The sequence below is a fragment of the Neophocaena asiaeorientalis genome, unplaced genomic scaffold (assembly GCF_003031525.2).
Source record: "Neophocaena asiaeorientalis asiaeorientalis breed wild unplaced genomic scaffold, Neophocaena_asiaeorientalis_V1.1 scaffold65, whole genome shotgun sequence".
NCBI lineage: Eukaryota > Metazoa > Chordata > Mammalia > Artiodactyla > Phocoenidae > Neophocaena > Neophocaena asiaeorientalis.
The window spans coordinates 15,776,377-15,789,087 of NW_020173215.1; the positions used below are offsets into that span (position 1 = coordinate 15,776,377).

Genomic DNA, 12,711 nt, shown 5'->3' on the forward strand with positions numbered 1-12,711 from the left:
TATTTTTAGTTCCTTGCCTCTCTGTAGTACACCCTAGATAATTTCTTCAGATAAATCTTCTCATTTATTAACTTTCTTTTCACTTGCATCTCAATTTTTCTTTAATCTTTGCACTGAGTTTTGTCATTACAACAATGAAATTTCTCATGTGTAGAAAGTCTACCCTCTCCCACCTGCCTCCCCCTCTGCCTATTCATTAGGCCTTGCTCATCTTTTGTCATTACATCCTTTACTTTATTTTTAACATTTGGAGTATAGTTATTCTATACGCTATCATCTGCACTACTGTGGTCCTTGGAGTTCTGTATCTGTTGAATATTATTTCTGCAGATACTTGCAGAAGTTTGGCTTCTTGGTGCTTGTAGTTCTCTGACTGTGAGCTCATTGCCTGACCTTAATCTTGGGAGTCCTCTTGACCTAAATTGGGGATGTTCCCTTCCAGAAAAGTTTTGCTTCTGTTTCTGCTCATAGCCGGGGAGCAACACAGACTTAAAATTAATTCAGCTCCCATAGGGAGTCTTGTTTCAGGGAGGGAGTCCCATGCGCGGCTTTCCACTTGGCAACTGGTCCAGGGCTGTGCATCAGGATTGCGGCTGTTGACAGGACTTATCCTGATATGTCCTCCTATCTGCTTGCTCATCAGCCTGGGCTAAGGGTTTGTGCCTTATAGAGCATATCTCGTGTAGATGATACCCATTCTGCCAGAGCAGGACCCCTCAAAGAGCCTTACCAGCCATGCTTCTGGAAGAAAATATTCGATATTCTTTATTTGTAAAGGAAGTATCCTATTCCTAATTTACCAAAGATTTTAAAATTAAAACTGGATGTTAAATTTTGTATCAAATGCCTTTTCAGTATCTGTAGAGATGATGACAGATAAGATTTTTCTCCTTTAAGCAATTTATTAAGAATTCTTTTCTCTCCTAGATTCATTGCCTGCTCTAAAACGGGAACTGTGCTCTTTGAATATTTTTCCTTTGCCAGATGGCACAATGTTATGTCAGTAGAAGGCGCTGGAAAGACTTTTCCTTCTTAGTTCTTGCTTGCTTTCTTGCCTGACACTTGACACACACATAGCTTCTCTCGCACCCCCCGTCCTGCAGTGCTTTGCCTTTCCCTGGCTGCTGCACTACAGATAGCTTCTCAGTGCCTGGCTCCTACAGTGAAGGGGCTTCCCCAGCACCAGGCTCCTGCATTCTGGGCAATTTCCCCAGCACCCAGCAGCTTCCCCAGATCCACCTTCAGACTTCTGGAGCAGAGTGGCTCCCACAAGACACCGACCCATGAACAGCTTTCTCTGGTACCCTAGAGGGTAAACTTTCAGTATATTCCAGAAGATGGATTTCTAGCATGCTTCACTGGCACACAACCAAAGCAAATTCCCTGCCACTCAGTAAGCCATGGCCTTGCCCTTTCTAACGAGGTCTAGATCTCAGGCTGCAGCTGGGGGCAGGGCCCGGGGCACCTTGGGGAATCTATCTCAGCCCTAGGGGTAGTAATTACTTCTTATATCTGATATTCCTATATTTGGAGTTCTCTTCACTTTCTACTAGCTAACCCCTTGTTGCCCCAATCCCATCATAGTTAATAATTCTCTATAGTAAACTTTGCATGGTCGGATCACTGTGGTTTCTATTTTCTGATTGACCTTGGCTGATACTTTCAGTCATTTCTAAATTTACTGAGAATTTTCAAAACTGTCTCCCAGTTTTTGGTCTATGTTGGTGAATGTTCCATATGCATTTTGAAATAAATGTGTACTCTGCGAATATCAAGTAGGTCAAGTTGGTTGATAAAATTGTTCGAGTCCTCTATATCGTTGCTGATTTTTTTTTTTTTTTTTTTTTTTTTCCTTTTTGGGCCTCTCACCGTTGTGGCCTCTCCCGTTGCGGAGCACAGGCTCTGGACGCGCAGGCCCAGCGGCCATGGCTCACGGGCCCAGCTGCTCCACGGCATGTGGGATCTTCCCGGACCGGGGCACGAACCCGTGTCCCCTACATCGGCAGACGGACTCTCAACCACTGCGCCACCAGGGAAGCCCAGAGCACTTCATATTTACCGTTCCCCAGGAAACTGAAACTCTTCTCTTTTTTTCTGTGTGCTATAATTTGAATAGCTTCTATTGCTGCTTACAAGTTCAGCAATTATTTTAAAAATAGGTCTTTACTGGAGTATAATTGCTTCACCATACCGTGTTAGCTTCTGTTGCACAGCAAAGTGAATCAGCCATCTGCATACACATGTCCCCATATCCCTTCCCTCTAGGTCATCGCAGAGCACAGAGCTGATCTCCCTGTGCTATGCTGCTGCTTGCCAGCAGCCAACTATTTTACATTCCGTAGTGTATGTATGCTGATGCTACTCTCACTTTGCCCCAGCTTCGCCCTTTCACCTCATGTCATCAAGTCCACTCTCTATGTCTACTTCTTTATTCCTGCCCTGCAACTAGGTTCATTAGTACCTTTTTTTTTCTTAGATTCCATATATATGTGTTAGCATACGGTATTTGTTTTTCTCTTTCTGACTTACTTCACTCTGTATGACGGACTCTAGGTCCATCCACCTCACTACAAATGACTCAATTTCGTTTCGTTTTATGGCTAATATTCCATTGTATATATGTGCCACATCTTCTTTATCCATTCATCTGTCGATGGACACTTAGGTTGCTTCCATGTTCTGGCTATTGTAAATAGAGCTGCAATGAACATTGTAGTACATGACTCTTTCATTATTTTTTAAAATTTATTTTATTTATTTTTGGCTGCATTGGGTCTTCTTTGCTGCGCATGGGCTTTCTCTAGTTGCGGTGAGCAGGGGCTACTCTTCGTTGCGGTGCGTGGCCTTCTCATTGGAGTGGCTTCTCTTGTTGCGGAGCATGGGTTCTAGGCATGCAGGCTTCAGTAGTTGTGGCATGCAGGCTCAGCAGTTGTGGCTAACGGGCTCTAGAGCACAGGCTCAGTAGTTGTGGCGCATGGGCTTAGCTGCTCTGTGGCATGTGGGATCTTCCCGGACCAGGACTCGAACCCAAGTCCCCTGCACTGGCAGACGGATTCTTAACCACTGCGCCACCAGGGAAGTCCCTACATGTCTCTTTGTGAATTATGGTTTTCTCAGGGTATTCGCCCAGTAGTGGGATTGCTGGGTCATATGGTAGTTCTATTTTTAGTTTTTTAAGGAACCTCCATACTGTTCTCCATAGTGGTTGTATCAATTTACATTCCCACCAACAGTGTAGGAGGGTTCCCTTTTCACCACATGCTTTCCAGCATTTACTGTTTCTAGCTTTTTTGATAATGGCCATTCTAATCAGAGTGAGGCGATACCTCATTGTAGTTTTGATTTGCATTTCTAATAATTAGTGATGTTGAGCATCTTTCCATGTGCCTCTTGGCCGTCTGTATGTCTTCCTTGGTGAAATGTCTATTTAGGTCTTCCACCCATTTTTTAACTGGATTGTTTGTTTCTTTGATATTGAGCTCCATGAGCTGTTTGTATATTTTGGAGATTAATCCTTTGTCTGTTGTTTCATTTGCAAATATTTTCCCCCATTCTGAGGGTTGTCTTTTTGTCTTGTTTATGGTTTCTTTTGCTGTGCAAAAGCTTTTAAGTTTAATTAAGTCCCATTTGTTTATTTTTGTTTTTATTTCTGTTACTCTAGAAGCTGGGTCAAAAAAGATCTTGCTGTGGTTTATGTCAAGGAGTGATTTTCCTATGTTTTCCTCTAAAAGTTTTATAGTGTCTGGTCTTACATTTAAGTCTTTAATCCATTTGGAGTTTATTGTTGTGTATGGTGTTAGGGAGTGTTATTTCATTCTTTTACATGTAGCTGTCTAGTTTTCCCAGCACCACTTATTGAAGAGGCTGACTTTTCTACATTGTATGTTCTTGCCTCCTTTGTCTTAAATTAGGTGCCCATATGTTCGTGGGTTTATCTCTGGACATTCTGTCCTGTACCACTGACCTAGATGTCTGTTTTTGTGTCAGTACCACACTGTCTTGATTACTGTAGCTTTGTGGTATAGTTTGAAGTCAGGGAGCCTGATTCCCCCAACTCAGTTTTTCCTTCTCAAGATTGCTTTGGCTATTCGGGATGTTTTGTGTTTCCATACAAATTGTAAAATTTTTTGTTCTAATTCTGTGAGGAATGCCATTAGTAGTTTGATAGGGATTGCACTGAATCTGTAGATTGCTTTGGGTAGTATAGTCATTTCCACAATATTCCTTCTTCCAATCCAATAACATGGTATATTTCTCCATTTGTTTATGTCATCTTTGATTTATTTCATCAGTGTTTTATAGTTTTTGAGTACAAGTCTTTTGCCTCCTTAGGCAGGTTATTCCTAGGTATTTTATTCTTTTTGCTGCTATGGTAAATGGGAGTGTTTCCTTAATTTCTCTTTCTGATTTTTCATTGTTGGTGTATAGGAATGCCACAGATTTCTGTGCATTATGTATCCTGAAACCTTGCCAAATTCATTGATTAGTTCTAGTAGTTTTCTCTCTCCTGATCTCCCCAGCCTCAGGGGCACTGATCTTGTCTGGCTTCCACTTCTCCTCTCCCCTCAGCCCCACTACGTCCTATCAGTTCACTCTGGGGTTCCTCCCGTCTCCTTGGGCATCAGAGTCCCCCAACAGCGGCTGGCAGGTGCCCTAGTTGCGGGGAGATGATAACTCCACATCTTCCCACACCGCCATCTTGACTCACTCTCCCACCAGTCTTCTACAGTGTCCAATTTGCTGTTAAGCTTCTACATTGATTTTTAAATTTTTTAGATACTGTATTTTTCATCTCCAGAAGTTGCATTTCATTCATTTACATATCTTCCATTTTTATCATATGTTCACATTTACTTGTCAGCCCTTTTTTTTTTTTTTGTCAGCCCTTTTTAAAGGTCCTATTGCTAATTCTGTGATCTCTGTCATCTCTGGTCTGTTAACTGATTTTTCTCCCAGTTATGGATCAAATTTTGCTGAAGTTTCACGTATCTAGTAATTTTTTATTGTGTATTGGTTATTGTGAACATTATATTGCTGACTGTCTTAATTTTGTGTGTGTGTGTTTAAGTATTGAGTCTTGTTTTGGCAGGAAATTATTGTGGATCAGCTTTATCCTTTCAAGGCTTGTTTTTAAACGTTGTTAGGTTAAACCTAGAGTAGCTTTTTTTGTTTTTTTGTTTTTGCGGTATGTGGGTCTCTCACTGCTGTGGCCTCTCCCGTTGCGGAGCACAGGCTCCGGACGCGCAGGCTCAGCGGCCATGGCTCACGGGCCCAGCCGCTCCGCGGCATGTGGGATCTTCCCGGACCGGGGCACGAACCCGCGTCCCCTGCATCGGCAGGCGGACTCCCAACCACTGCGCCACCAGGGAAGCCCAAACCTAGAGTAGCTTTTAATCTAGGGCTAGGGTAGCCCTATTACTAAAGGCATAAGCCTTCAGTTGTCTCTACTGAATTCCTCAGATGTTCATTGAGGTCTTTACTCCAGCAGCTCCCGGGTAATTGTTCTTTCCTTGGTAGTTGATCTCTGCTTGGCCTCTACACATGCTCAGATTAGCAGTCAGCCAAAGACTCAAGATTTCTGTAAATCTTCTTGGAGTAAATTCCTTCTTCTCTGGTATCCTGTCAAGCAAATTCCACAAATTGCATCTTTTTGCTAACCACCGTATCCTTAGTGACATGTACAGGGCCTGCCTGTTATGGGGTAGGTGCTCAATAAAGTATTTTTATGAATACGTGGACTTATACATAGTATTCGCTCATATTTAAAATTCCCTTTGTATCTGAATATATCTCCTTTGAAACTTCTAACATCATCTCTCCTGTTTAAAAATCTTTGCTATTTTTATTTTGCCATATTTATTTTATCGATCATTTCAAACAACCAGCTCTTTCCTTTTTTGATCTGTATTTCTGGATTCTAATTCATTGCCTTATTATTTTACCTGCTTTTCCTTAAAACTTTATGTGTTTTTCTCATTTAAGGTAAGAGGCAGTATAGTGTAGTGGTTCAAAGATTGGGTTTGATTATTGACTTTATCACTTATTAGCTGAATAAACTTCAGAAAGACACTTAACCTCTCTGAGCTTTGGTTCTTTATATGTAAAAGAGGGAAAATATTACTTGCTTCATAGGTATACTGTGAAGATTAAATGAGAAAATTTTTTCAGAACACAACATTGTCTGACACATTAAGTACTGTGTAAGTGACAGGTAGACCATTTGGTATATTTTAATTCATTCTATATTGGTTAATATTAAAATATTGATCTGTGATTTTCCTTTATATACTACTTCAGCTGAATCCTTATGTTTCAATTTTATTGTTCTCATTGTCATTAATTTCTAAATACTTTGTAAATCAGCAACTGTGATTTTCTCCTTGAATGAGAATTATATAAGAGATTTTCCTCTTAGCTTCCAAGTACAGTAGATGGATTTTTTCATCCTTTTACTTAAAATTTAAAAAAAAAACAACTTATGTTTTCATTGCTCTGGTATCAGAGAGTATAACTTAAAATTGAGATTCTTCTGTGATTTATTTTAAAAATAAATTTTTATAAACATGCACATTAAAAAAGTACCTTCTCTACCTGCAAGTTAGAAAGTTTAATATTTAAATCTCCTACTTTAGATCCTCTTAAAAATTACTGTCTGTAGCTTGCCTTTGATATGTCAAATACTGGGAATGCTATATAATCAAACATTCTAAAGGTGAGGAGGGAGAAAGAGAATGAGAAAGGAAACAACAGAGGCCACTGCGACTGCACTTTGCATATATATCAAATATTTGTAAGTCTTGCTTACTCATAATTTGAGTTTATTATCTAGAATGTCACCACCAGAGGCACACTCATCTTTACTGTCCACTACAAGGCCTTCCATCCTAGCTCCTAGTCTGCCTCCACACTTGAACACATCTAGAATTTTTGAAGTCTTCTCCCCTGCCCCAATCACTAGCACAGTGCTATATACATAATACATAGTTAACTTTCATAAATCCTCAATGACCCTACTTATGAAGATATGACTTGAAGAATTCTGAAACTCAGTAAACTTACCTATAAAATGTTGATGGTAATTTTAGGTACTAAAATTAAAGTCCTTGTTATTTATAATGTAGTATCTCTCGTAAGATATTTGGGGTTACCATTAACCAGTGATATGGTAACCTGGTGGAGGCCAACAAGACCAAAGCTGTTCTTCTCTGGGGCACTGGAGTTCTGTCTTTAATGGAGAGATGATTCCTGCTGTCAAATGGGATGGACAGGAAACCAGAATTGTCAGAAGAGCCCTTATATAGGCCAGTGATTCTCAATGAAAGGGGGGAGGGGACATAATTTTACCCCCCCAGGGGCATTTGGCAATGTTTAGAGATGGTTTCGGTTGTTACAACTAGGGGTGGAGTACTGCTGGCAGGTAGTGGGTAGAAGCCAAGTATGCTACTAAACGTCTTACAATGCACAGCACAGCTGCCCACAACAAAGAATTACGTGTCTGGCTTACAGAAAAAGACAAATACTATATGATATCACTTATATGTGGAATCTAAAAATTAATACAAATGAATGTATATCCAAAACAGAAAGAGACTCACAGATATAGAAAACAAACCTGTGGATACCAAAAGGGAGAGGGAGAAATTAGAGGTATGGATTAACAAACTACTATGTATAAAATAGATAAGCAAGAGGGATATACTGTATAGCACAGGAAATTATAGCTATTACCTTGCAATAACCTATAATGGAGTTCAATCTGCAAAAATACTGAATCACTATGCTATACACCTGAAACTAACATAATAATGTAAATCAACTATACTTCAATTAAAAAAAAAAAAGAATTATCTGGCTCAAAATGTTAGTAGTGCCAAGGTTGAGAAACCCTTATATAGGCAAGCAAATGAACTCTCCTGTCCTCTGTGCTCAGGCCAGAACTTAAAGAGCGAAGCTGTCTAGGAGCTATTCCTTGGTAAGACCAGTTAAAAAATGGCCTTTGCCACAGGGAGGTGGCATCTCTGTAGTAAACAAAAGTTGAACGTGAGTAGTTATGTTTTGTACATAAGATTACCCTTATTTTATGTTTTTAATATCCATTCAGTTTTTTCTATTAGGAAAATACTTTTAAATACCCATCTTACCCTAAACTATGTATAATATTCCAGTTGTACTGCTAAAGGATCCAAATTCAGTCTCTCCTCAGCTTTGAAGTAAAGTATTAAGGAAAGAAGGGTTAACATGCTTATACTTTGAGGCCAAGCGGTAGTGGCAGCAAGTAGTGAGAAACTCCAAGAACAAAGTCAATTCTCAGAAAACAGGGCTGCATAATCCACCCACTCTTCCCAACAGCAGACTCTCCTTCAGGCATCAAAGCTGGTGGTTCTGGGGTTATTCAGTTAAGAAGAGTGACATACACTTTAGTCACATATGTAGCCTCTCAAACTGCAGACTGAAAATATAAAACTCTTCACAACAATGTCAAGTGTCTACAATGATTTTTCCAACTAAGTGGTGCTGAACTGTGTATAACTGGCAAAGGGTTCAAATTGACGAGGCTTACACAAGAAATTTCTCACTCATTTATTCATCATTTGCTGAGTAACAATGAGCTCTCAGTCAGTAGTCAAGAGTTGACAATCTAGTTGGAAGGCACAGCACATAACCATGAAACTTAAACAGCAAAGACAGTATTCCAAAGCCCAATGAGCAATATCCCAAAAAGCGTATTAGATTTAGAATAAATCAAGAACATTCTGAGCTGAAGTAAGCAGGAAAAGCTTCACAGAGATGAGACCTTTGAGCTAGGATGTGAAATATGAAAAGGATCGGATAAATAGACAAGAAAAAGAATTTCTAATGCAGTTTAGCACGAGCTAAACCAAAAAAGCCAGAATACAACAAAGAGAGAGCAAGGGTCTTGGGATGCAGAGACATTGATGCTTTTATTCACCATCCTTAGAAATTACCTGATTATCCAGCTTGGAATGCTTCAACTGCTTTTTGTTATTCTATCTTCAGATGCTATCCTTTAAATAGGATAGGTAGAATAGGTCAGATGAATATATTCCAAGGGCCTCTAATAGTTTCTGGGATGATTACTCTTCATGGAAATAATGTCACAAGTAAACAATGAGGATTTTCCAGGCCATGTTCTGGTTTTGTAACAGGAAACTGAATAAATATAATTGTCAAACACATTCAACCAGGTGTGTAAACTTTTTCCCCCTGGCTAACATAAGTTGGTATATCAGTAACTGTATAAAGTTTTTCTATTGCAACGGAAATTATTGTATATTAAAGGCTTTTGCAAATTCCTGGCAACTTGGCGGGCTCAGGTTCTACCACAAATTCTCTCTGACCACATTTTCATTTTATCTATCGAAATAAGCACTTTAGGGGCTTCCCTGGGGGCACAGTGGTTAAGAATCCGCCTGCCAATGCAGGGGACACGGGATCGAGCCCTGGTCCGGGAAGATCCCACATGCCGCGGAGCAACTAAGCCCGTGCGCCACAGCTACTGAGCCTGCGCTCTAGAGCCCGGGAGCCACAACTACTGAAGCCCGCGTGCCTAGAGCCCGTGCTCTGCAACAGGAGAAGCCATTGCAATGAGAAGCCCGCGCACCGCAACAAAGACCCAACAACGAAGACTCAATGCAGCCAAAAATAAATAAATAAATTTAAGAAATAAGCAATCTATCTCCTTCCCTAGGACTTTCAGTGCTCTACTGTTGCCCTCATTCTATTTAAGGCATGCCTGTCCTCCTCTCCACAGTCCCTGAATTTCCAAACAGCATAACTATGTGCTCAAACAGAAAAAACAAAACACCCCCAAACCCCAGTCGTGGCATTGCAAAACAAAACTTCTCACAAAAAGCGATATGGTTGCACATTTTGGACCTTTTCTATGACTTAATGTATGGTAGGTTTCCTCAGAAGAGTCTCAGTGATCCAGACTCTTCTTTAATGCTGGGTGGTCGCGCCTATTACCATTTTCCTCGGGTATATGGATCTAGAGAACTTCTGTGTGCGCTCAGAAATATTAAATGGCTCCGCTACCGTCACCCAGGCACGAAGGCACAACTAGGGCACAGTGGATTTTTTTTTTTTTTTGCGGTACGCGGGCCTCTCACTGTTGTGGCCTCTCCCGTTGCGGAGCACAGGCTCCGGACGCGCAGGCTCAGCAGCCATAGCTCACGGGCCCAGCCGCTCCGCGGCATGTGGGATCCTCAACCCGCTTCCCCTGCATTGGCAGGCGGATTCTCAACCACTGCGCCACCAGGAAAGCCCAAGGCACAGTGGATTTTATTCTCACCAGAGAGGCCGTCTAGTACCAGCTCCCGGGTTCAATGCCGCCAAAGGGTCCACCTGCTCTACCTCTTGGGCCGGTGCCCCGCGCCTAACGAAAGCCTCCGCGCGGAAGCGGCGGGCGGCCTCCAACTCCCGCCCGCTCACTGACAGCCATGCTCCTGCCAAGACTCAAGCTCCGCGTGGCCCGACGCTCACTTCTAACGGCTTCCCGCGCCCGGCGGGCCTCCGGCGGAGCCTCGCACCCCCCAGCCCTCCACCTCCCCAGCCCCTGTCACTGTCCCAACGCCCGCGGTCCCGAAAGCCCGGAGGAGGCAAGGAGAGCAGCCGGCCCCCAGCTGCAAGCCAAGGGAACCCGCCTCCGCCTCCACCTCCAGGTCCAGGGAAGCCCCACCGATACGTCGGTGAGAGCGCCGAACGCTACGCCCGGACTTCCGGAGACCTTACACGTCCTCAGCAGGCACACGCCCCCGCCGAAACGGCTCGTCGGCCCTCTCGCGAGAGAGTGCCTGGTGGCACCTCCTTCCCTTCAGCAGTCTTTCTCTCCCCGCCCCCAGAGTGCTCGCGCGGCTTCCTCCGGGGGGCGGGAGCCTTGGACGTGGCGGGGCCCGGCCAGCCAGGGTGCCGGGCCTGGGGCGCTCTGCTCGGCCTCTCGGCAGCTGGCCTTCCGCGCCACCTTCAAGCCCCCGACCGGCCCCGTCCCTTCCCAGGTAGACGGCGCAGGCCTGAGTGACGCTGGGGTGGAGCCGCGGGCCGGGCGGGAGGGTCGGCGAGGCTGGTCTGGGGGGACGCCACACCTGCGCGGGGCGGGGGTGGGGCGGGAAGGTGCGCAGGCGCGCTGGCGGCCCGGAGGGCGGTGGCTCCCGGAACGTTGAGCGACGGAGCCCGCGGACTGGGCGAGCTCGCCGAAGGTGGCGTAATCTCCCAGCCTCTCTGCGTCTCCTTTCCTCCGCCTCGGTTTGGGGCGGGGCAGGAGAATGGCTTCGGAGATGGAGTCGTCGCTCGAGGCGAGCTTCTCATCCAGCGGTGCGATGTCAGGGGCCTCAGGGTTTCTGCCTCCGGCTCGCTCCCGCATCTTCAAGATCATCGTGATTGGCGACTCCAATGTGGGCAAGACGTGCCTGACCTACCGCTTCTGCGCCGGCCGCTTCCCCGACCGCACCGAGGCTACTATCGGGGTGGATTTCCGAGAACGAGCGGTGGAGATTGATGGGGAGCGTATCAAGGTGAGCGGATGACAGACTGTCAAGGAGGAAGGTTGTCCCGGGGATGACAAGGGTCCCAACCGCTGCGTGGGTTAATTGCTGGCCCGGTGCGGGGCGTGCGCTCCATCTTTTCAGACGCTGGTGTGGAGGTGGGAGTTGGGGATTGGAAGGATTTGTATATAGCAAACTTCTAAGGCAGTGCTTCTCCAGCTTTGATGTGCATGAGATTTGCCTGGGGATTTTTTTTTTTAAGTAAATACAAATTCTAATTCGGTCATGTCTCAGGTGTTGCAGATACAGCTAGTCTGTGGACGACACATTGAGTAGCCAGAGTGAAGGGCGTATCCACTGACTCATGGGCTGTGTCTCACATGCTGGGAGTTAGTGAAGTAAAACCGAAGGAAAAACAGTGAAATTCCTCAAGCATGGGAAGTTCATTTAGGAAATACTATTTGTTAAACATTCATTTTAGCACTGCCCTAGGTACTGTGGAAGTAATGCCCCTTTGCCTTTGAGGAAGTACTTAGGTTTTCTTTTGCATACAGTTTTGTTACAGTAGTTTTGGTATGACACTGAGTTGTTGAGAAGAACCTGTTTTCCTGCAGAAACATTCTGTAATTTGTACTTGGTTCCTCCTTGGGTTGCCAGAGCACATTCTCAGTGCCACCCGCTTTCAAGTCTTCTTTAAGTCTTGGTGGTTCCCGAGATTGGAGACACAGTAACAATGGAGAAGGTGTAGTAAGCCCAAGGCCAAGCCTGGGGTTCTGAGGGGTTGCAATGGGGACGTTGGAGAATAAGGATCAGTGACAGGGCTGAGGCCTCCTGATGATGTAATCCTTAGACACGCTTCTTGAGTCTGAGCCACCACTAACCCCTCAGCTACCTGCTGATACCATCCCTTAAAACACGTGGACCCGAGGAACTGCTCTGCCTTCCTTATACTGCATTTATTTTTTCACTTTAAACTAGGATGTTCATCTTTACCTCAGTCCCCCATGGGGAAAAAATAGGCTCACTTCATTCCCATCCTCACATCCTTGAGGCACAATTTATTTTTTAGTTGCCTAACCACTGCCTCACCTTCCCACCCCCAAAGGGGTTTTACTGCTAATGATAGTAAAGGAGAAATAGGGTTGAAAAGACATCAGTCTTCTGTAGGCCCTTTCGCCTTTTAATCTTTTTTTTTTTTTTTTTTTTTTTT

The 12,711-nt window shown here is 44.0% G+C and overlaps 1 protein-coding gene across 2 annotated transcripts in view; it reads left to right on the forward strand.

Annotated features, from left to right (window-relative positions):
* Positions 1–11,139: 11,139 nt before the first annotated feature.
* The window catches only part of RAB33B (RAB33B, member RAS oncogene family), an 18,437-nt gene continuing 16,865 nt past the window's right edge, over positions 11,140–12,711 (forward strand). For both annotated transcript variants that reach the window (XM_024745115.1, XM_024745114.1), the window contains exon 1: positions 11,140–11,531. In XM_024745115.1, coding sequence (XP_024600883.1) covers positions 11,283–11,531 — 249 coding nt within the window. In that variant the 5' untranslated portion in view covers positions 11,140–11,282. The remainder of the gene's footprint in view (positions 11,532–12,711) is intronic.